The sequence below is a fragment of the Mchenga conophoros genome, linkage group LG17 (genome assembly GCF_057382185.1).
Source record: "Mchenga conophoros isolate Kocher_MC1m ecotype Shallow Benthic linkage group LG17, M_conophoros_male_GT1.1, whole genome shotgun sequence".
In the NCBI taxonomy this organism is placed as follows: domain Eukaryota; kingdom Metazoa; phylum Chordata; class Actinopteri; order Cichliformes; family Cichlidae; genus Mchenga; species Mchenga conophoros.
The window spans coordinates 18,794,624-18,819,077 of NC_140542.1; the positions used below are offsets into that span (position 1 = coordinate 18,794,624).

The following is a 24,454-nucleotide window of genomic DNA, read 5'->3' on the forward strand; positions in this document are numbered from 1 at the left end:
TGGCTGGCCCTCCCTGAGTCTTGCTCTTTAAGTTGCTTGAAGATGTGTCACCTCTCATCTGAGAAGCTTCTTCTCTTCTAAGGTCAAATGGTGGAGAGCAGGGGCGGAGCGTGGGGGTGGCTTACTGGGCTTAAGCCTGGGTCTTTTTGTCAGAAGCCCGGGGTCTTTTGGAGTGTAATTTTTTCATACTGTATAAAACAAAAAGTGAAAGCAATATTCGAAGCACATAGTGCACACTATGGGAATTTACGATTGTGCGTGCATCCCCTCTGATATTGGTATGATCCGAGCTCAGGCACTAAGCGACTGAGCGAGAGGGCGAGGCAGCTGCTGCCTGTGAGTGCGCTGTTGGAGAAACTGAGCCAGCCATACTAAGGAGAGCTTAAGTTTGACCAGGTACCAAAGCAAATCATTCGTACCGTACAAATAATGTAAATATGACGGTGCATCACGAAAGATTGATATCAAATTGATCACTTGACCAATATTACGTTACTTGCTGTTCAAGTGAATCAACAAATGGTGAAATGAAAAGCCGAACAAATGCTATTTTTTTTAGAGAGTCTTAGCTTACGTGTGTTTATTTCATATTTTCAGTTCTTACTCTCCCCGACTAAATCGGTTTTAGTTATGTACTGAAATATAAGAATGGACATTAGAGGGTTCTTTCAAAGAAAAAACTCAGGTAAATGTTATTTTATATATTATGCTTTGTATGTTGTTCAGTATATTTCTATGCAAAACAAGAGGGATTTCAGTACACAGCAGGATATTCACATTTGTAACCAGATATTTACATACACTTTAGGGAGAAAACATTTTGTTTTAGATAAATATTGAAATATATTTTGAATTAGTTAAATGTCAGAATAAAGAGAGACAGAGCTGTCTATTTTTTATCACTTTCATCAAATTTAGGAGTACATGTACACTAAGTTTATTGTTAATTAATAAGAAAACTCCAGACGATTCCATTCTGAGCTGAAGAAGCTTCTGATAGGTTAGTAGAGTCCATGTGAGTAAATTGGTGGCACAGCTGTGGATGCATATAAGGAAAAACACAGAGCCTGTTTCTGTGACATGGGAAAATCAAGAGATGTCAACCAAAACACCAGGAAGAGAATCGTGGAGCTCCATTAGTGTGGCTCAGTTTGAATACAATTTGGTGCCATTTGTAATTAAGAAATACAGATAGTTTCTCTCTTTACACTTAAAGTTAACAAATATGTTTTTTATATTTAATCTAAAAAAATAAACATTTAGTCTGATTTGATGTTACAATTAAAAAGGTGTTTGTTTTGATCTGAAGAGTGTGTAAATATCTGGTTTCAACTGTATATTTGATGATTGTCAGCACAAAGAGGGAGAGAGAGGAACAGAGAGGGAGAGAGAGGAGAATGAGGACAGAACAGAGATGAACAAGAGCAGGTGAGACACACATGTTAGTCAAATGGTTGTTTACCAAAAGTATCACCGTATCATAGGTCCTCATGTATCTCGTACCTAGTGTTTCTTTTGAGGTTTGCTATTTTTCAAATTCTATATTTATTAAGTTATGCAGGCTTGTTTGCACAACAAGGCTAAATAATTATATAAACTTTTCTCAATCTAAATAGTGGACTTTGGTAGAATTAAAAAAACAAGTGTAGTGCAGGTCTATGGTGATTTTTAGTGCTACTATCATCTGGTTCTGTCTTGGTTAAGTCCCAAGTAGTCCTGATTTTGAACTGTTGTAGTCCTGTTTTAATTCAGGATCAGTTCTGGGTCTGGTTGAATTGGGGTTTAGTCCTCGTGTCTTGATACAGCCCTGATTTTGTTCTGCCTTGCTGCTTAATTAAAAACCTAGTTTAAGGTGTCCTGCATATGTGATATATATTTTTCCCTATATGAAGTCATTCTTTTTTGAACAAAACTCAAAACAGAGCCTATTACAGAGCCTACTTGAAAGATGGCGCTGGAGTGACGGCAGCCTTTCCAAGTAGCTCTGCAACACCGCACCTTTTTCTTAACTTTAACTTTTTTTAGACTAGGCTTTCAAACTTTATTTCACCTTACTCTAGTTACTCTACTTATACCTCTTAGATATAGCGATACAAGATGGATAATGGACTTTTTAAAACTTCTGGAACCAGCTCCTTCATCTATTCGAGAGTCAAGCTACTGGCACTAAGAACAAAGGGACAGACCGGCATGCGACACAACATCCCGGCTGAGATAAAGAGGAGCTACAGAGGCTGCAAAGCTGGAGCGAGGAGAGCGGATCACTGGAGGCGATTCAAACCATCAATCCCAACAGTGATCATGGGCAACGTGAACTCGCTACAGAATAAAATGGACGAACTGTGCGCTCTGAACAACCACAGACTATACCGTGAGTGCAGCTTGTTTATCTTCACGGAGAAGTGGCTAACCGAGCTAACGCCGCAGGCTAACGTAGACCTATGCGGTTTCACATCCGTGAGAGCCGATAGGGACACGCAGGCCAGCGGAAAAAGTGGGGGACTCATTGTCTACGTTAACAACAGATACTGTAACCCTGGACACGTCTCCGTTAAAGTTTCGGTATGCCGTCCGGACCTGGAGCTGCTAGCTGTTAGCTTGCGGCCATATTATCTACCTCGGGAGTTCAATCATGTGATCTGTGTGTGTGTTTACATCCCTCCGAGGGCCGACGCAGCAGCTGCCTGTGAGAAAATACACACAGTCACAGCAAGACTTCAGACACAAAACCCCGAGGCTTTCATTATTATATCTGGAGACTTTAATCATGCCACACTGGATTCTACTCTGGCTGCTTTTCACCAGTTTGTGAATTGTCCCACAAGGAGCAACAGGATAATTGACCTACTGTATGCCAATGTGAGAGATGCATACAGAGCCACCCCCCTCCCCCCACTAGGGAAGTCAGACCACAACCTGGTTTACCTACAGCCACAATACACACCCCTCGTCCAAAGGCAGCCGGTCACAACGCGCTCCATCCGGAGATGGACCCCAGAAAAGGAGGATGCTCTGAGAGACTGCTATGACACCACAGACTGGGATGTGCTTCTGAGCCCACTTGGTGAGGACATAGAGGGGGCAACACACTGTCTTACAGACTACCTCAACTTTTGTGTGGACACGGTCACCCCTGCTAAGATGGTACGGTGTTATCCTAATAACAAACCGTGGGTAACACAGGAAGTCAAAGCTGTCCTCAACATGAAGAAGAAGGCTTTCAGGAGCAAAGTGAAGGAGGAGATGAAAGCAGCACAGCAGGAGGTGAAACGCTGCCTGAGGGAAGCAAAGGACACCTACAGGAGGAAAGTGGAGCAGAATTTGGAGAGGAACAATATGAGGGAGGTCTGGAATGGTGTGAAAACCATCACAGGCCACAACACCAAGAAAAGCACAGTGGGGGGGGACTGTGGAGAAGGCAAACGAACTCAACAACTTCTTCAACAGGTTTGACCAGCCCACAACCCCCCCACCCTCACCTTTACTACAGAGTCCTCTCCCCACTCTCCTACCTCCCTCGCTTCCCCCCCCTTCCTGACACTAAGACACCCCCCTCCTCCAATCCCTCTCTCAGCAGCAAGACATCTTCTCTCCCCCCCCCCCCTCCAAAACATCTCCCAGTGTCACAGTGGATCAGGTCAGGAGGCAACTGAGGAAGCTTCGCCCCAGAAAGGCAGCAGGCCCAGACAAGGTGTGTCCTAGGATGCTAAAGGCGTGTGCTGCTGAACTTGGGGAGCCGCTACAACAAGTCTTCAATCTCAGTCTGCGACTGGGGAGAGTGCCCGCCCTATGGAAGACATCCTGCATCGTCCCGGTCCCCAAAAGGAACCGGCCCAATGAGCTGAATGACTTCCGACCGGTGGCACTGACGTCACATCTTATGAAGACTCTAGAGCGGCTCTTCCTCAACCTCCTCCGACCACAGGTACAACATGCCCAGGACCCACTACAGTTTGCATATAAGGCGGATGTCGGAGTGGAGGATGCCATCCTGTACCTCCTGCATAGAGCCCACTCACACCTGGATGGGGGAAAAGGCACGGTCAGGATCCTGTTTCTTGACTTTTCCAGTGCCTTTAATACCATCCGGCCCTGTATGCTTCAGGAAAAACTGAACAGGATGGAGGTGGACCCCTGCCTGGTGGCTTGGATCTCCGACTACCTCACCGACAGACCACAGTACGTCAGGCTGAAGGACATCACGTCTGACACTGTGGTCAGCAGCACAGGAGCACCACAGGGAACTGTGCTGTCCCCTCTTCTCTTCACCCTGTACACCTCTGACTTCTGCTACAACTCTGAATTATGCCATATTCAGAAGTTTGCAGATGACACGGCCATCATGGGGTGTATCTGGGATGATCAGGAAGAGGAGTACAGAAGTCTGGTGAGGAACTTTGTCGCATGGAGTCACACAAACCACCTTCAACTCAACACCTCAAAGGCTAAGGAACTGGTTGTGGACTTCGGGAGGTCCAGAGAAGGTCCACTGCCGGTTCAGATAGAGGGGGAGGAGGTGGAGGTGGTCAACAAGTACAAGTACCTCGGGCTGTGGGTGGACAATAAACTGGACTGGTCATGCAACACAGAGCACCTGTATAAAAAAGCCCAAAGCCGACTGTACTTCCTCAGGAGGCTGAGGTCTTTTAACATCTGCAGGAAGCTCCTGAGGATGTTTTACCAGTCGGTGGTTGCTGGAGTACTTTTCTATGCTGTGGTGTGCTGGGGGAGCAGCACAGCAAAGAAGGACTCATCCAGGCTGGAGAAACTGATCAGGAAGGCTGGCTCTGTGGTCGGCATGAAGCTGGACACTCTGGTGACAGTGGCAGAGAAAAGGACACTAAAAAAGCTGCTGGACATTATGAACAATGCTGGGCATCCTCTGCACATGGCCATTAACAACCAGAAGAGTCTGTTCAGTGACAGGTTGCTTCTCCCCAAGACAAGAACTAACAGACTTAAAAACTCCTTTGTCCCACACGCCATCAAACTGTTTAACTCCTCTCTGGAGGGGAGAGGGAGGGGAGAGAGGAGGACAAAGGAGGGGGGAACAACTAAGCTGTAGTGCCTCTTCACCTCACTGTGCAATACCTTTGTGCAATACTTTTGTAAATAGTCAAATGTGCAATAGACCTCAATACTTGAAATGTGCAAATCACTTGTATTTTAATTTTTATTCCTATTTATTCTATTTATCCCCTTCGTATATTTTATTTATATCTGTCTCTGTATTTATATATATATGTGTGTGTGTGTGTGTGTGTATATATATATATATATAATATTCTGTAACTCTGTAACTTCTGTCGGTGCCGTGCTTTTGAAAACTCTTATCTTATCTTATCTTATCTTATCTTATCTTATCTTATCTTATCTCTATTAATCTTTCAGTCATTTCTAACCCCCCCCCCCAAAAAAAATAAATAAAAAATCCCACATGCATACTACCCTTTAGTATCCGCCCCAGGAGATCTTTGAGGTCAGCCGATCTGATGCTTTTAGATGTTCCCAGGTATAAATTAAAGACAAAGGGAGAGAGGGCGTTTGCTGTGGCTGCACCCAGACTGTGGAACAGTTTACCTCCTCACGTCAGATTCTCCAAAAGCCTAGAAACTTTTAAAACTGCTCTTAAAACTCACCTCTTTTCATTGGCTTTTAGAAAGGTTTAATTTATTTGTTTATTTATTTTTTATTTGATCAGCGAGGTGTTTTACGAAATTGTGTTCTATTGTATTTTTATCTGTATTTACTGTACAGCACTTTGGTCAGCCTTGGTTGTTTTTAAATGTGCTCTATAAATAAACTTGACTTGACTTGACTTGACTTTAGGGCTAAGCCCTGGGTGTTTCAAATGTCTGGCTCCGCCTCTGGTGGAGAGTCCCAGATTTAAGCCTTATGGGAGTGTCCCCCCAAGAGGGACAATGGACCTCCTAATGATCCTACCTAATCACACGAGCCAAAGTGTGAAAATGGGTTTCGGGGGAACTTCTTGTGAAACCTATCCACCCTATCATGTGATTTCCTGACGTCAAATGGCCCAGGATGTGAGTGGGCGTTAAGGCGTCTGGGAGGGATCTCGAAACTGGATTATAGATGGCAGACAGTTGGTGTCGTAAGCCACCGCCTCTGTTCAAAGATGGTTGTTCACAGTGGACATGGATGGCTTCTTTCACTCCACTTTCAAACCATCTGTCCTCTCTGTCCAAAATGGACAACTTAAACAGAAGTCCAACTTAAAGAAGTCCAGACACGTTTCTTCCCAAGCTCCTTAGACAATCACATGAATATTTGTTTGCTCTTAAATTGTATTGTGGCCAAAATTACAAAAATGTTGTTGTCATTTAAATGCGTGTGGAGCCTGACTGTATGTTGTGAAACATAAAAAGTAACTTGAAAGTTAGCAGAACTTGTTTGCTGTTGATTTTAAAATGCCATGCCAGGTGGCAGCATTTAACTAAATACAGTAATTAGGATTGCAGGATTGTGGGTTAAACGTTCCTGGGGTGTTGGCTCTCCCTGTGCCCAGTGGCTTTTCCTCCTCACCTAGAATTTATTATAAGAACAACGAGCAGGCAGATCAATGATTCTGCTTCACCTGCAAAAGCTTCAAAACTCTTCTTAGGGTTGCCAACCGTCCCTTAAAATACGGAATTGTGGTATCGCAAGAAATAAGTGGTTATATAAATATATGAGTATACATAATAGTTATTATTCATAGATACCTACATCCTAAGTTCCTGTTATACTTCTGAAAGAAACAGAATGAGTGTGTTGTTGCAATGGTAATGCCAGGAGAGGCAGTATTAGTTCTGTGTTACATTAATGTGTAAGGAAGTGGAAGAAGTGTGTGTCCTGTAGGAGGCAGTAGAAAATGGATGCTCATGTTCTGTACATGCCCTGAAAGAAAGGTTCAGTAAACCAGTGCAACGATACTCCGGTGTAAGGCTCAGTTATTGTATTTTTATTTTTTGAAGATGCAACATCTTTTTGGCGACGAGGACGTTTAGGGGGAAGGAGTTTGGGCGATCGGACTGAAAGAAAAGAGAAGAAAATAAAGTGATGGAGTCGGCTACAGGTTTGGCTAGCTTTTCAAAAAATGCAAAAGTTTTCGGCTGGAAATAGAAGGCAGTGACCTCGAAGTGGAAATGGCTACAATTGGCACGCTAGTAGCGTTCGATCCAAAGAATCAGACTTGGGATGAGTATACGGAAATACTCGAGCAGTTTTTCGCAGCTAACGGGATCGACGATGCAGAGAAACAAAGAGCGATATTAATAAGTGTCGTCGGAGCAGCGACGTACAGCTTGATGCGAAACCTTCTCAGTCCGACCAAGCCCAAAGACAAAACCTTCCAAGAGCTGGTGCTTCTGATGAAAAATCACTTCGATCCGAAGCCCAGTGAAATTGTGCAAAGGTATAAGTTCGACTCTCGCTCCCGCAAGCCGAATGAAACAGTCATGGAATATGTAGCGGAGCTGCGTCGCCTGGCACAGGATTGTAACTATGGCAACACGTTACAACAGATGTTGAGAGATAGGATCGTCTGCGGAATTAAGGATGACCGAATTCAGAGACGTCTCTTGTCAGAAATAGATCTCACTTTTGACAAGGCTCTGTCAATTGCAGTAGCCATGGAGACTGCAAATAAAAATGCACAGGACCTGCAGACCTCAAGGGCATCAGCAAAATGTTTCAGTCTCACTAGAGGACAACAGGAGAGTCGTACCTTTAAAGCAGAAAATAAAGAGTGTTATCGTTGCAAAGGAACCAAGCACACAGCAGCAGACTGTAAGTACAAACAAGAAAAATGTCATGCTTGTGGTAAAGTGGGACACATAGCTAGAGCTTGTAAAAGCAAGACTAAACTGAACCAGAAAAAGTATGGATCGACATATGTAAAGAAAGAAAAAAAGCAGAGTTCACACTACAGTACTCACAATGTGGGCGAGAAAGCAGATAACAACAAAACTGATAGCTCTGAAGATGACTCTTTCATGTTGAACTGTGTCAAGTGCAGTCAAGGGCACAAAAGAAAACTGTTCAAGTTAGGGCGTGGCAGTGTGGTACACTTAAGAAGAGTAGACCCCTACACTGTGGATATGCAAATTGATGGGAAAAAGGTGAACTTTGAAATAGACACTGGATGTTGCCTAACAGTCATGAACGAAGCAACGTTCAGAGAAACAGGGAAAGACAGCAAGCCCCCCAGCCTGCAGCCCATCAAAATCAAGCTCGAAACTTATACAGGGGATCCTGTTAAGGTGATTGGTGCAACACGAGTCAGCGTCAAATACAAGCAGCAGAAAAAACATCTGCCCCTGGTGGTGGTCGAAGGCGACGGCCCCAGCTTGCTAGGTCGAGCTTGGCTCGAGGAAATTAAATTGGACTGGGGTGAAGTGAAAAACAGTCCTAACAACAGAAAGCTGCACCAAGTCAAAACAACAGAAAAAACACTTCAGCAAGTGTTAAGTAAACATGAGAATGTGTTCAAAGAGGAGTTGGGCACCCTGAAAAGAATGAAAGCTGCTATTCATGTGAAAAGTGATGTCACCCCACGCTTCTTCTGTCTGCGTTCTGTCCCCTTTGCTATGCGAGCAAAAGTCGACGAGGAAATAGACCGACTGTTGAAAGAAGGCATCATCTCGCCAGTGAAATATGCTGAATGGGCGGCACCAGTAGTGCCACTCCTGAAGCCCACAGGGACAATAAGACTGTGTGGGGATTACAAGCTTACTGTAAATACCGTGGCTTCACTGGAACAGTACCCCATACCCAGAATGGAGGACTTGTTTGCCACACTGTCCGGGGGTAAGCAGTTCTCAAAATTAGACATGAGCCACGCTTACCAGCAAATCCTCTTGGATGACGAATCGAAAAAGTACGTGACAGTAAACACATCTCGGGGGCTGTTCACGTATAATAGATTGCCTTTTGGAGTGGCCTCTGCTCCAGCAATATTCCAGAGGACCATGGAAAGTCTTTTGAAGGGGATACCTCATGTAGCGGTGTATTTAGATGACATCTTAGTGACTGGAGTGGATGAAGTAAGCCATCTACAGAACCTGGATGAGGTGTTGACCCGGTTGGAGGAAGCTGGGTTGAGGTTAAAGAGGTGCAAGTGTGCCTTCATGCAAGAGAAAGTGGAGTACTTGGGGCACATAGTGGACGCCCAGGGGCTCCACCCAGCGGAAAACAAAGTTAAAGCAATCATGGACGCACCTACCCCCACAAATGTCACTGAACTGAAAGCATACTTAGGTTTGCTAAATTACTACAACAAATTCCTTCCAAACCTGGCAACCCTGTTGGCACCCTTACATGAACTTTTGAGACACGAGGTACGGTGGACATGGCAAAAGAGACAAGAGGAAGCATTCCAGAAATCTAAGAACCTGTTGAACTCAGCAGAGGTGTTAGTTCATTATTCTGCTGACCGTGAGTTGGTTCTCTCATGTGATGCATCCCCATACGGCGTAGGCGCCGTATTGTCACATAAGATGGAGGATGGAAGCGAGAGACCTTTGGGGTTCATGTCACGCACACTCTCTCCTGCTGAGAAAAAGTATTCTCAGCTTGACAAAGAAGGTCTAGCTGTGATATTTGGCATCACGAAATTTCACAACTACTTGTATGGCCGAGTTTTCACGATTTACACAGATCATAAACCCCTAATCTAACTGTTCAATGAAAAGAAGCCTATACCTCAGATGGGCTCACCAAGAGTACAAAGATGGGCCGTGACATTGAGTGCTTACGAGTACAACATCAGGTACAAGCCAGGAAAACATCATGAAAACGCGGATGCGCTCAGCCGGTTGCCGGTACCAGACTCAGCACTTGAGCAAGAGATGGCTGAGCAGGTTTTGATGATGGATGTACTGGATGACACATTAGTGGACACTGCACAGATCAAACGATGGACAGCTAAGGATGTCTTGTTGTCGCAAGTCCACGAGTACACCTTAAAAGGCTGGCCAACTGAGACCGACACCTGTTTAAAGCCGTATCGACAGAGAAAGCTGGAACTGAGTGTGAGGGATGGTTGCGTGCTCTGGGGAGCCCGAGTAATTATTCCCACCAAAGGCCGAGACAAAATATTGAAACTCCTGCACCAGACTCATACAGGCATGTCGAAGATGAAAGGCTTGGCAAGGTCGTATGTATGGTGGCCAGGGATGGATGAGAACATTGAAAGAGAAGTGCAGGCATGTGAGGAGTGTCAGAAACACTCCAAGTCACCACCTACTGCACCATCACACCCTTGGGAGTGGCCGGAGTCACCATGGTCCAGAATCCATGTGGACTATGCAGGGCCTTTCCTCGGGGAGATGTTTCTAATCATTGTGGATGCTTATTCCAAGTGGATGGACATTTACCCTGTGAAATCCTCTACATCACAGGTAACTATAGAGAAACTGCGCCAGAGTTTCAGTGTGTTTGGACTACCTAAAATGTTAGTTTCAGACAACGGAACATGCTTCACAAGTGCTGAATTTGAGTCATTCATGAAGCAGAATGGAATTGACCATGTAAGATCAGCACCTTTCCACCCTTCTTCAAATGGGCTAGCTGAGAGGGCGGTCCAGACCTTTAAGGAGGGGATGAAGAAAGTCAAAGGTGATACCTTGCAAACCAGACTGTCCCGATTTCTGTTCAGTTATCGCATCACACCGCATGCCACTACTGGTTTATCACCTGCAGAGTTGATGATGTCACGGAGACTCAGATCAGTTTTGGACTTGCTCATGCCTGATGTGAAAACAAAAGTGCAGCACAAACAATTGAAACAGAAAGAAAATCATGACACCAAGAAAAGACTGAGAAGTTTCACACCAGGAGACAAGGTCTTCATCAGAAACTACTCCTATGGCCCGAAGTGGATTCCCGCAGTCATTGTGAGAGCATCGGGTCCAGTGTCTTACATTGTTACCATTGGATCAGGTCAAACTGTGAAGCGGCACGTGGATCAGGTGAGAGCAAGAGTGGCTGACACTGTTCCCAGTACACCAGACAGGGAGGTAGAGCCATTGCTTGACAAAGAATCAGTGCCTGAGTGCTGCTTGCCATTGGAGTTGGACACATCTCCACAACCTCCGGCAATGGAGTTGCCTTATGCTCCGGAGACTCCAGCTCCCGGAGACTCCTCAGTGACACCCGTGTTGCGACGTTCCCAGAGAGAGAGACGTCCACCAGAGACTTTAAAGGACTTTGTTAGGTAGTGTGAGATCTTCCAGAAATAGAGCAACAATGCGCTCTGATCTCACAGGAAGGACGTACCTTCCTAGTTAGAAAAAAAAAAAAAAGAGAAACATGGAAACCTATGTACAGTTGTATGGTTGTATGGTTACCTTAATTACATGTTGATTGCTTGTTAAGCATTCTTTAGATAAACAGTTATTTTGTAAGTCAAGGGAGTTGTTGACTTAAGGGGGGAGGAGATGTGGTATCGCAAGAAATAAGTGGTTATATAAATATATGAGTATATATAATAGTTATTATTCATAGATACCTACATCCTAAGTTCCTGTTATTCTTCTGAAAGAAACAGAATGAGTGTGTTGTTACAATGGTAATGCCAGGAGAGGCAGTATTAGTTCTGTGTTACATTAATGTGTAAGGAAGTGGAAGAAGTGTGTGTCCTGTAGGAGGCAGTAGAAAATGGATGCTCATGTTCTGTACATGCCCTGAAAGAAAGGTTCAGTAAACCAGTGCAACGATACTCCGGCTCAGTTATTGTATTTTTATTTTTTGAAGATGCAACAGGAATCGTCCCGTATTTAGAAACAAAAGTACACGTCCCGTATTGAGCTAATAAGGGACGCACTTTGTCCCGTAATACAGTGAGAATCAAAAGTAGTCTATAACTTTTAATGGAATTAACGCTTTGTTTGAAAACATAATTCCCAGCCCCTCTCCTGCTTTGTGACCAATGAGCTGACAGCACACTTATGACAATTCGAGTATGACAATTCAGATTACCGCTCATCTCATTGGTCGAGGAAAGGTCGCTTCCGGAGAAAATACCGGAAGACAACAGGTGACCACAACAACAAGCATGGCCAACAGGGAAACAAACGCCGACACTGCGGTGCAAGTCTCGGATGACAGTACACCTAAAGCTGGGCAGACACTGTGCGATTTTTTCAGTCGCGTTATTCAGCTCCTGCTCAAACTGCACGATTGACTCGCAGGGGTTAGAAGTTCATAGGTCACGATGCAGGGTCTCTCACACTATACCGCCCGATGCTCTGATGCGACCTGAGTGCTCACACTGTGCGTCCATAAAATGAAGGTTATAACAGAAAATCTGTCGCTCGCTCTCTCTGTCTTTCACTCACACAGACACACCACCATCATCAACTTTGCTAAATTGCTAATGAAAGACATTGATCAGGTAGCTGTGATTGAGCAGCAATGTAAATCCAACTATTTTCATGGTTGTTGTGGTCGTGATAATTTTGTGATGCCACATCAAAAAGGCTCGGATGAGCTTTCCAAAGTTCTACAAGTTGTGCCTCCATCGCTTGTGTCCAGATCACACGCTGCACTGCCGTGCTGCTCCGTCTTTTTCACGGCGTTTACGTGTTTGCGCGTGAGCAGTGTGAGCGGCTGTGGTGAGACCCTCACGAGCGATTGATGATCGGGAGCTGGTCGTGAGGTGTTAATGGCTTCTCGTTACCCCACGTATACCACACGACGCACGACGAAGGCCAAAATCGGTCCGATCACCAAATCAGTCGCACGACTCAAAAATCGTCTCAAAATGGGCCAAAAACCGCACAGTGTAAGCCCAGCATTAGAGCAGCAATGTTTGTTCCCCTCAGAGAAAGGGAAGAATGGGAAAAGGAAAACACCTGGCTGGAAAACGTTAATATGGGCATGCGCAGTGAATATCAGCGCTATGTGGCCAGAAGTGTGATAATATAATTTATTTTGTGTAATAAACAACTGCAAGGATAGATGATTACAACAAATTGATGACTAATACATAAAAGTAATACATAGATGAATAATGATGATGAGTTAAGATGCGTAATCATGGGATCAAGCGGGTTTACAAACAGGAACAGCTGATTAGCATTAGAAAAGCTGAAATAATACCTCAGCTGAAGCCAGTTGTACTAAATGCACTAAATGTGCACTGTTACAAGAATGTTTTTCTTTCTATTATTTTAAGTTAAGCAGGACAGAGTTCTTTTAAAGAAAGATTTACTTATATTCTCAAAAGTTAAGCATGACTGTCACGGTCCGCTGTGACAGACCCTGCGGTGGTGTGTATGGTGGACCCAGGTGCGAACACAGGTGAGCAGACGGGAGTGAACTTTAAACAAAAGCGAGCCTTTTATTGTGGCTGATGACAAGGTATACAAATACAGCAGGGATAGCGTGGCTAAACAGAAACCTAAACTGGGGATAACTAAGGTAAAGCTATGACTAAGAATACAATAGACCGGGCATGGAAACATAGAGGGTGGAAACACAGACGACGCGACACAGACTACATGAAACACAGAGACTAAATACACAAGAGGGATGATCAGGGGAAGTGGCCACACATGGGAACACAGCTGACACAGATAAACATAACAAGACATGGCAGGAGTAAACAACACTGACGGGAGACTGTCAAAGTAAAACAGGAAGTACACAGAGGTGCAAACAGGAGGAGAGAGAGAGCACGGGCATAGTGGGCTGGGGAAACATGGAAATGAAACACGAGGGGAGATGAGGGCTCACAGATACATAGAGGGGCACACAGGGGATAAGAGTCACAAGGGGAAGTCAAATAAGGAACAACATAACAGGACAACTCAGGAAACAAGACCTAAATAAGGAACGAAATACAAAAATACAAGGAACTGAGAATACTGGGCCCACATGGCCCAGGACCATGACAATGACAGGCTTCTGTTTAAGAAAGAGACCTGTTTTATTGTGTTAATGTTGTCATTTTGAGCTAAAAATAAATGGCTAAATGATCACTTGTTTCACATGTGTTCATATCACAAAGAATAGAATATGCATCTACTTAAATCAACTTCAAGTCAAATGGTTAAAAAAAATAATTTCACACAAAAAAAAAAAGAGCTAGAAAATTCACCACACTGGGAAGGGTGAAGACAACTGGGTTGCCCGGCCCTGGCAACGAGGTGTCCCTTATTTATTTTTCAGGGAGTTGGCAACCCTATTCTTCTGCCACGCTTGTAAAGATTATGAATTAGAGCTTATGGAGGATGAGTAGACTCAACTTTAGCCATCAACACTTACCATCTGTTGTATCTGCTAAGCTCATGTACTCCCATTATTTTATATTACACAATTACCTAAATTTGTATCACATATATATGTATATATATGTGATATATATATATATATATATATGTGATATATATTATGTTTGATCCTATATTGCACACAGATATGCATTGTAGGATAGCTTTGGATTTAGACTCAGATACTAACAGCCATAAGAAGAGAGAAGCCTTCTTCTCTGAGGAATGTGTGAGAGGGATCATCCGCCAGGACTGGTGATGTCACCACAAGGTATAAAACTTTAGTTCTGACTTGTCTAGAGAACAACAGGGCTATGAATTCTGGTGTTAGGGAATGTCCAAAAAGGTGCAGAAGAAGAAACATGAGTCAGACATAGTGTAACAGCTGTTGGATTGTTAGTACTTGACCACTAGGCAGAGCTCTTGTAATGATAATGTAATTTGAATTAACGCATTTTATTTTGTATGTTTTATTTTTATGTTGAGCATGTTAACATTTAAGGTAAGGCCAGAAGCCACTTCCTGTTTTGGGAAAAAAAGGTCAAAGAAGCTGCTCATGGTGACAGTCGAGATGTGTGAATGTCAAAGAAGCGATAACAAGTCCTAAGCTCAAAATACACTGGTTTGTCCACTTGCAGGCCAAAGTGGTATGTTTGTTTATATTTTGTGAATTTTATATTGCAATATGTTTAAAGGCTGGAATATAATTTTCTTGTACAATTGTAATCACCAGTTCTACGGTGTACCTGTGTACGTTTAGAGAAGCACAGTAAACATAAGTAAAGAAGAACTCTCGTGTCTCTCGTGTATGTGTACAAGCCGGCATACACAGGGTCTAAAGTCTCCAACTGCTGACCAATCATGTTAACATTCTGGTTTTACCACACGCAATAAAAGTCTTTACTGCCTGAGTATAGCAGCATTTTGTCTCTGAGCCAGAGAGACGGAGGTCCACGGCACCATGTAAAACTAATTTGAAATTCTAAATGTTTAATTATAAATTGTGAAAACTGATAATTTGAGCATTTTTGGCTTCGCTCTCATAAAAACCCAACAGTATCCACAGTGAATGTGTTCATTTGGATTTGATTTTTTGCTCAATAAACTGTATTTATCTTAGTTTAAGCTGTTCAACAAGTTCTACTTGACTCTTCCCCTCCTCCTGTTCTCTTCCCAGCAACATTTATATGATTTGTTTAACAATGAGGAAGTTGTCTTGTATCAGCGTCAACTTTGATACTAAAGACAAGGCAGAACACCGAGAAGTACAGACTGAATATGTTCCTTAAAACCATAATTATTTTGTCTACAGCAGCCTGCGTCGAGGCTGAAGGTAGGTATCATTATTTCCCATTACTGGTTAATCCGTAAACTTTCATGTTGTAAGCTGTGTTTATGATTTATTGTTTTTGTAATTTAGAATATATTAACACTGTGTTTTTAACTGTGTTGTCACTTGATCCTAGGAAGTCATACACTTTGTCACATCTATGGATGTTTTGACTCAAGTGATACTCAAATCTGTGCAGCATTCGATGGTGATGACGTATACTATGCAGACTTTAAAAAAGATCTTCTGATTTGGGAGAGCAAAATTCCCGTAAGTTTTCATTTACCCAACGCCTACAAATATGCAGTATTATATCGAAGTATGTGCAAAAATGACATCTACAGATGGAAGCCAGACAAGTCTGTAATAAAGAAAAAAGGTCAGTGAAACTCAAACTGTTATGTTTCCTGTTCAGTTTTCACTGTTTATGCTGCAAGTTTTTTAGATCTTTTTTTTTTAAACGAGAAAGTTGAATTTAAGAAAATCATGTGTTCATTTAATTTAGAACCACCAGAATTCATCATCTACCCCAGAGATGAAGTGATAACAGGGGAAGATAATACCCTCATCTGCTTCATCAACCACTTCTTTCCTCCTTCGATCAACATTAAGTGGACCAAGAATGATGTAGAAGTAACAGTGGAAGACCCTTTCATCAAAACTTTGTCCAATCCTGATGGGACTGCTTATGTTTTGTCCTACTTCAACTTTGTGCCAGAGAAAGGAGACATCTACAGTTGCACTGTGGAACATGAATTGCTGGACGAGCCTCAGACCAAGTTTTGGGGTGAGAACAAAGAAGCTTCAGATATTTTAGCACATATATTACGATTTAATGTCTAGAATTCATCATTTCTTTCTGCTGTCCTCTGCAGAGGTTGAAACAGATGAGCTCAGCAAAGGTCCAGCTGTCTTCTGTGGACTTGGCCTGAGTCTTGGATTGATTGGAGTTTTCATAGGAACCTACTTTTTTTTTAAAGCAGGGAAATCTGGTCCCACTGGTTGAGATGTATACTACATATTTTATAGAGCTCAGATTGCATAGTCCTTGGTTTGTTTCCAGCAGGCATAACTTTCATCTGTGTTTACTGAGAAACCTGAACTGTCTCTTATTTTCATTCCTTGTGTAATGGCTCATATGCTGTGTTAAAATTACCAGCGACAATTGACATTTTCCATTATGAATACACTAATCCCACAGATTTAAGTCTTTCTAGTTAAAAAATAAAGCAGTAGTTCTTTGGCTGATGTGTCAGTGTTTCTATAATAAAACTCTTTCATACTATTAATACTGTGCAGTAAAGCTGAACGGTGATACCAGCACTTTTCACACGACACTTTTAGATGTGACACGCTGCAGCACATTTTTGGTTCTTAGCATTAGTGCAGAGCTTGAAGTTTGCATTACTGGTATTCTAGCGCTGAAATATGCCTCACTAATGATCCATAACTCTAAAATCATATTAGGCGCATTATGCCAAGTAGAATGAGAAAAAAGACTTAATTGTGGGGTTCTTTTTTTTCAACTGAAATAAAATAAAAACCAGACTAGAAAAAAGAATGTATCCATAAACGAATTAAACACATTGTTGCTGAGACATCTACCTGATTGTAAGTCATCACACTTCATAAGTATTATTAATTACTACACTATTATTTACACAGATGTGAAAACTAAGTTTAAAAAATATATAAATAAACCAATACAAGTGAAAACATTCTGGAAAATAGTTTTTAAGAAGTTTGTATAGTTGCAGAGATTATTTAGGTGCCTTATTTTTGCGACAGAATATGAGGTTTTGTTATACAGTTCACTTTACCGACAAGAAAATTTCAGTAATGTTTTTCACAAGAGCTGTTATAAAAGTGAAAGCATATCTGTAGGCTGAATTCTGTAATCTATTTTAAGCTCTAAACATTCATTTGCTGCTAGAGTCGGGTTCTTTATATGAATTTTTCATCTGCTTATCATCCATTTACAAAATCTAACAGAACTTAATTAACCAACATGTCAAATCTTTATAATTTATGCACATTTAATCTACAGTTCAAAACATTCTTCTTTACAGTCTCAACATAAAATGCTCCCACATCTCTCTACTGTTTCTGATTGTCAAACAACAGTTTGATTGTCCACAGAAGTCACTTCATCTAGTATTAGTGCACAAACAAGAGCTAGCTAAACAAAGGAGCAAAGTCATAATCATTATCAGTTATTGTCATAAATGTAATGGATAGAGGGAGTTTCCACTGAGTGTTTTACTGTTATATCAGCCTATCTGCTTTCGCTTCCTCGTTTTGGTGAACATATAAATGCTGCAGATTAAGTCATCTTCCTGAATCGTCGTACAACACACATGCAACATGTACACTCGTAAGCTTATCCTGTTTGTGGCTGCCTCTCTTTTCAGTCCAGGTGAGCTGCAAAGGTCTTCTGTTTGAACAAATCAGTGAAATATTAAATTCGAATTATTATGTTTAACGTCAGTACATTTCTTTCTTTTTGTTTCAGTTCTCACAGATGAAGACTTTTACCAAGTGAGAGCATGCTGTACATTCAAAGGGCCACACTTTGAAAAAACCGAGTACATATTAACTAGTATTTTTAATAAGAACTTGATGATGGAGTACAACAGCACAAGAGGCAACTGGACGGGATTCACAGCGTATTCAATTGAAACAGCAAAATGGTGGAACAGTGATCCCTTTGATGCACTAACAAGAAAGATTGAAAGGAAACTGTTGTGTACGGACACATCAGACCTCATCCAATCCATATGTAAGAGATTTGTTTCTTAATAATGTTTTAAAATGTTGAATGGAGTTTTGATGCCGTGAAATTTTTACATCAAATATTTTTCTGATAATTTTTGATGACATAAGATTATTATATTTATTTTACTGTAAATAAAAATAGTACTTCATTTGTTTTGCTCAGTTGCATGACATTACAGTTGATTTCCAAGTATGCCATAATTGACAACAATTCTACGATACATTACATATATTTAAGGAATACATCTGTTCACAGAGGAGGTGTATTAATGTATTTTTCTTAATCATAAGCATTGAACTTGTGTTTTTTTAGATAATCTGACAACTATACCCACTGTCAGACTAAAATCAGTGAAAAGGCCTAATGGCGAGCACGCATCTACGCTTGTGTGCAGTGCCTACAACTTTTATCCAAAACAAATCAGAATGATGTGGATGAGGAACGGCCAGGAGGTGACCACAGATGTCAGTTACTCTGACGTGATGCCTGATGGTGACTGGTACTACCAGACTCATTCCTACCTGGAGTACATCCCAACTTCAGCAGAAAAAATTGCCTGTATGGTCGAACACCTTGGTCTCTCCGAGCCGATGTTTGTGGTCTGGGGTAAGTTTGCTGCTGTGATGCCAATTAAAGGTAGAGAGATAAAACTGAAGCTGCATAATTACGAGTTTCACTTTTATCTCACTGTTTCAGACCCCTCCCTCCCAGTGGAACAACGAACTCAGATAGCTGTTGGACTGTGCGGACTCGTGACTGGATTTGTTATTGCAATATCTGGAATCATCTACTATAATAAGAAGTCTGCTGCATACATCACTGTGTGTCGAAGTAAGGAGTTTGTTAGAAGTGTACATAACATAACATATTCTGATCTAAGACTGAAAGCCTCGGTGTGCCCAGCACTCAGTAACTTTCATGACTTTGTCTCTTTAACCTTCTGTTTTCAAGAGAATCCTTAAAAAATCCTGCTCCTATTCTTACTACAGTGCATATCATTATTAAGTAGATCTGTTGCCTCATCATCATCATCATTTTTTTCTATGCTGCTCTTGCTGTGTTCATAAATTGGGCCTTTTCTGTGGTTGCAACAATATTAAGTTTTGCTAACTTAGTAAATCTGACCAATAGAGTTGTTAAAATGATAAATATGCTCTTCTTTTTAACAGGACAAGTGTTCATTCCTGTGGAATCCCTTCCTGAAGCTGGAGCAACTTAACAGCCTGAGCAAACAGGCTCAAAAATACAGGCACGCTCCATCCAAGGTGCCCCAAATATCACAGCTCTTTGAATAACGATGTCTGTTGTGAGTGACTGGAGTGACCGGGGCTTTGCATTTTTTACCTACGGGACAGAGGATACATTTGTAATGTAGTTAATACACTTATACAGTATAGTAATATAATTTTATAGAAAAATGATTACACTGTATCTACTGCCATTAACCCTCATTAAGCAGTAAACCCTGTGAGTTAACCAGTGGTGAAAGTGGAAAAGTAGAAAAACCCTGGAATAATAGGATGGTTCAAAAGCTACCCACAGTATGCACACCCACATGGTACCTTCCTAGCAATTAAGTAAGAGAATGATTATCTCCAACTATATAGAACCAACTAACATTTTGTTTATTAATCTGAATACCCTGAAATTTTATGATTTAGTTGAATATAAAATGGCACAGATAATGTATAAAGCACAAAATAACTTGCTTTGCCACAGTACTCAGAAGCTGTTTAAAGTCAGAGAAAGTCAATATGGGAACAGGTTTCTTTAAAAAACACACAAACAAGATAAGGACAAACATAAAGCAAATATGTGTTTCTAGAGGAGTTAACTTGTGGAATAGTTATGACAGTGATTTAAAAAGGTGTAGTTCATTTTCCTTGTTTAAAAACATGTTTAAAAATAGAGTATTAGAAAAATATATAAATCAAGAATGAAAAGAGCAATAATAATAATAATAATAATAATAATACTGAAACTCTTGGTTGTTTTGCTTTGATGTAGTTGCTTATCTAAGGTGGAACGTTTTTTGTTTTGTCTTTTGTTTTGTTGCTTTGCTTTGTTTTTTTCTTTGCTTCGAGCCCTGTGTAAAGGAGCCGCATGGGTTGAAAGGGTTGGCGTAATAAGCATATGCTTCAGCCTATACCTTTTGATTAGCCTTGTCTTGTGCTTTCTTACTTTGTGGTAATCTTTATTCTGTATTCACTGAGATATTTGAATGCTACTCAAAAAAAATCTCTCCATCGAGGCATCAAACAAATATCTAGCACAGGTCCAACCGGTGGGGATACTTACCGCTATACCAACAAGGAAGGCTAATATATGAGAAGATGCAGTACCCAGAAGGTAATGCAAAGAAGCAACATTCAGCGTATGGAGGTGTAAACAGTTGGAAACAGAGTTGAATCCGACCTGATAATAAATCCACAACGTCCACGGATCACTCTATAGATAGACAGAGAGATACTTTATTGATCCCACAACAGAAATTATTGTGTTACAGCAGGAGGATCAAAAGAATAAAGAAATAAAATTTTATATAAATACAACAATGATTAAAACAAAAAATCCCCAAAGAAAATAAAAATCAGGTTAAGTTAAAGGAAACGTAAAAGTACGACTGACAGCAATTTCAGAACAAGCAAGAAGCACTCAGAGTGCAAACCTCTGCCATGGCCTTCAATCTGTGGGCAGTATTTACTTTTAGGGGAATAGTGTCACGTAAGTGGTGAACAGTAAGAGGATAAACAGGTTTTAGTAAAAACAAAGGTAGCATTGTGTAAAACAGGAACTGATCTGTTTGGAAGATGTTCAGCAGCACTAAGAAATAAACCAGGGGAAAACCCACAGGCGCTCATTTAAGCACACCTGTTCTTTGATGTTATCGCTTTCTGCCAATCACTCTGTGGCCAAGTACCTTATAAAGGCACTTAATTTCAGCCTTACACCATTTGGCAAAGGCCTAGTGCTGTCACTTTACACAACCTGATTGACACGCACACACATTCTGAATTCACCTCTTCAGAATGAGGAAACTACAGTTTTTTATAAACCACATGCAGAGTTGAGAGTTACAGACATTCAGACTTCATGTGGCCTTCATATTAGCTCAAGAACAGTGCATAGAGAGCTTCAACAACAACACTCAAGACAGAGCTTATGATATCACTGCAGTCAGCCTCTCTGATACTCTAGCTGGGGTCTCTGGACTGTCCCTCTGTCTGATTTTAAAACTTGAGGCGAGGTTTGCTGTGATTCTGTGATTTTTATTCATTTATTTTGTTTTTATGATTTTATTCTGCTGAAAACACATGTTTATAGATTATCTTTCTAGCTTTCTGGGTTTTTTTTTTGAGTATGCAGCCATTTGCATCTCTGCAAGTATGTATGTATGTTGGAATGAATGTCTGACTGCGTGGTGAAATATGTGTAATTATCTTTAATGTATGGCTTTTATTTAAACTGTGAATAACTGTAACTCTGTGTTTTGAAGAGTGCTATACAAATAAAGCTATTATTATTTGTGATTGTTGATAGATCCATCTTTGTTTAGAGATATTATATCTATATCATATGTAGAGATTTTTTTGCTGGCAGTCAGATGCAAGGAGCAGACAGTCGGTGGGGCCCTCGAAGGTGGTGTTTTTCACATGTAAAAAGAATATAGTGTTCAAAGAAATTGAATGAAAACTTTTTAATCAGACTATACTGTCAAGTCGATGAAACTTCTGGGATATTGATCTGGTCAGTTAAGTAGCCAAATAAGTTGATGATCAATTTTAGCTGCTTTGGTTTTTGTTGGAGAGTGATCCATGTGTGTATGGTGAATGAATCAGCTTGCTTGGCTGATGGTAGAGAATAGAGATGAAGTATACTAGAAGAAGCACAAGGAAATTACAGACTGGGATTGAACCACAAACTTTCCAGTTAGTAAGAGACCTGCTCTACCACATGAGCTACAGGAACCCTTTGTCATTGTCATGAATGTCATGGAGAGAGTGTATTTCAACTGAGAATTTTGTTGGTGTATCATACTCTTTGCTCACTCGGCCAATTCTATCAACTATTAAGAGTGATTAAAAAAGCAAGGGACTGGTGTATCCAGCCCGGAAAAGGGTTACCCGGGCTCCACCCTGGAGCCGTCCTGGGGAGGGAGCGTGGCAGAGAGCACCTGGTGGTTGGGCCTTAGTCCATGAAGCCAAGCCATGTGCAGCCCTAACAAGCTACATGAGCCTGCCCTCATGCGGGTCCACTACCCATAGGAGGCACCGTAGGAGTTGGATTATTGTGTATTGATTGGTGGTCAAGAGCGGGGTCTTCGGTGGACCTATTCCTGCCTGTTGAGGCTGGCTGTTGGGACATGGAACCTGTGTTGAGGAAGGAGCCTGAGCTAGTGCTTGAGGTTGAGAGATAGATACTAACTAGATATGGTCGGACTTACAGTTTGGGCTCTGTCTCCTGGAGAGAAGCTGGACTAGAGTCTGGAGTTTCCCTTGGTGAGAGGACTGTAGTTTCCTTTTTTTTTTTTTTATTATATTTTTATTGAAGAAAAAAAAGGGACTTGTTACAATAAAGTGCATTGACATTATTTAGTCAAAAAAAGAGAGAAGGAAAAAACAAAAAAAAACAAAACCCTTTTTCTTAGTCCTTTTGTTTTACATTCTGATAGCAAAAAAATAAAATTAACTCATTGGCTTGAAAATGTGTTACATAATGCAGCATGTTTAACTTATTTACAAAAACTACATTAGGTACATATTATGAAGTTGAGGGTCAACCTGACATTGTACGATACATGGGAGATACACCAAGATACACCAATTCAGGGCTGGTCTTACCTAAATTCAGGGCAGATGGGGGACACAAAGCTAATCCATTTATTCCATATTTTGCAGAATTTGTCTTTCCGAATTTTTAAAAAGAATGTCAATTTTTCCATTTTAAATATTTCGAAAACCACATTATCCTCAAGTGTTGGCGGAGTTGGGTTTAACCACTTTCTGGTTATTGATTTTTTGCTGGCTGCTAATAGCGCTTGTAAGAGTTTTGTGTCCCCTCCCCGGACCGAGCCAGCAACCAAGCCCAAGTACAAATTTACAAAATTGATGTCAAATTTTATCTTAAAAACCTCACACAAAGTTTTATGGATTCCCAGCCAGTAATTTTTTCAGTTAGGGCAGTCCCAAAAGATATGATAATGATGTGCCTCTTCTGATCCACATCTTCTCCAGCATTCTGCTGTCCCATTTTTATATTTAGTTTGATGAGGGGTTTTGAAAAATCTAATAATGTTCTTCCAACAGTGGTCTCTCCAAGATAAAGAACTTGTTGAGTACCAATGAAAATTACAAATCCTCTCCCAGTTCTCATTTGTTATACCCATCCCCGATTCCAATTCCCATTTAATCTTAACATTTTGAGTAGTATCCTTCCTTGCTTGAAGGAGCACATCATATAGTTTGGAGATTGCCTTTCTCAGAGAACTATCATATGCTAATTTAACTATCTTAAAAATTTCTGACTCAACCATATTTGGGTTTGGGATATTGCAGTGTTTATTAAAGTAATCCCTCATTTGAAGAAACCTGAAGAAATCTACTTGTCTTAAGCCATTTTTTATTTGTAAAACTGGAAACTCTGTAGTGTCCCTTTATGTGTGAAGGAATGGAATGTTGTTAGTCCACTCTCTATCCAGGACTGAAATCTATTATCACTTTCATTTGGTTTAAAATCTGTGTCATAAGCACACCATCTAAATACTTTTAGTATTCATTCACTACCACATATTTTAGTCACTTTATTCCATATTCTTAAAGTGTGGTCCATGGTCCTTTATATTCTAAACGGTCTGCCAATTTTTTATCCGCAATTGAGGCTTGTAGTTGGAATTTAGGGGTTGTATTGAATTCTATGGATTTCCACTTAGCTTTCAAATTCGGGTTACACCATTGCAGCAGGGGGATGACCTGAGATGCATAATAGTAGTATTGTAAGCATGGGAGCATTGCCCCCCCCCTTTTGCCTTGCTTAACTGTAACGATCTAAATTTAATTCTTGGTTTTTTCACATGCC

The 24,454-nt window shown here is 41.2% G+C and overlaps 2 protein-coding genes across 2 annotated transcripts; both read left to right on the forward strand.

Annotated features, from left to right (window-relative positions):
- The first annotated feature begins 15,504 nt into the window (after positions 1 to 15,504).
- LOC146555354 (H-2 class II histocompatibility antigen, A-Q alpha chain-like) lies at positions 15,505 to 17,226 on the forward strand. The gene is made up of 4 exons (XM_085250858.1): positions 15,505 to 15,606; positions 15,740 to 15,982; positions 16,109 to 16,390; positions 16,479 to 17,226. Exons 1-4 carry the CDS (start codon positions 15,552 to 15,554, stop codon positions 16,607 to 16,609), a joined length of 711 nt encoding a protein of 236 aa, XP_085106984.1. The 5' UTR covers positions 15,505 to 15,551; the 3' UTR covers positions 16,610 to 17,226.
- A 727-nt stretch (positions 17,227 to 17,953) lies between these two features.
- On the forward strand, positions 17,954 to 21,994 carry LOC146555355 (class II histocompatibility antigen, B-L beta chain-like). The gene is made up of 5 exons (XM_085250854.1): positions 17,954 to 18,019; positions 18,116 to 18,382; positions 18,692 to 18,985; positions 19,076 to 19,210; positions 19,549 to 21,994. The coding sequence occupies exons 1-5, from the start codon at positions 17,968 to 17,970 to the stop codon at positions 19,596 to 19,598; spliced, it is 798 nt and encodes a 265-aa protein (XP_085106980.1). The 5' UTR covers positions 17,954 to 17,967; the 3' UTR covers positions 19,599 to 21,994.
- Positions 21,995 to 24,454: the final 2,460 nt, after the last annotated feature.

Bases quoted from the DNA above. Each gene is read 5' to 3' on its own strand.
- LOC146555354 (XM_085250858.1), top strand. From the start codon at position 15,552: ATGTTCCTTAAAACCATAATTATTTTGTCTACAGCAGCCTGCGTCGAG. The intron at 15,607-15,739 runs GTAGGTATCATT...ACTTGATCCTAG, and splicing joins AGCCTGCGTCGAGGCTGAAG to GAAGTCATACACTTTGTCAC. The intron at 15,983-16,108 runs GTCAGTGAAACT...CATTTAATTTAG, and splicing joins GTCTGTAATAAAGAAAAAAG to AACCACCAGAATTCATCATC.
- LOC146555355 (XM_085250854.1), top strand. From the start codon at position 17,968: ATGTACACTCGTAAGCTTATCCTGTTTGTGGCTGCCTCTCTTTTCAGT. The intron at 18,383-18,691 runs GTAAGAGATTTG...GTGTTTTTTTAG, and splicing joins AGACCTCATCCAATCCATAT to ATAATCTGACAACTATACCC. The intron at 18,986-19,075 runs GTAAGTTTGCTG...TCACTGTTTCAG, and splicing joins GCCGATGTTTGTGGTCTGGG to ACCCCTCCCTCCCAGTGGAA.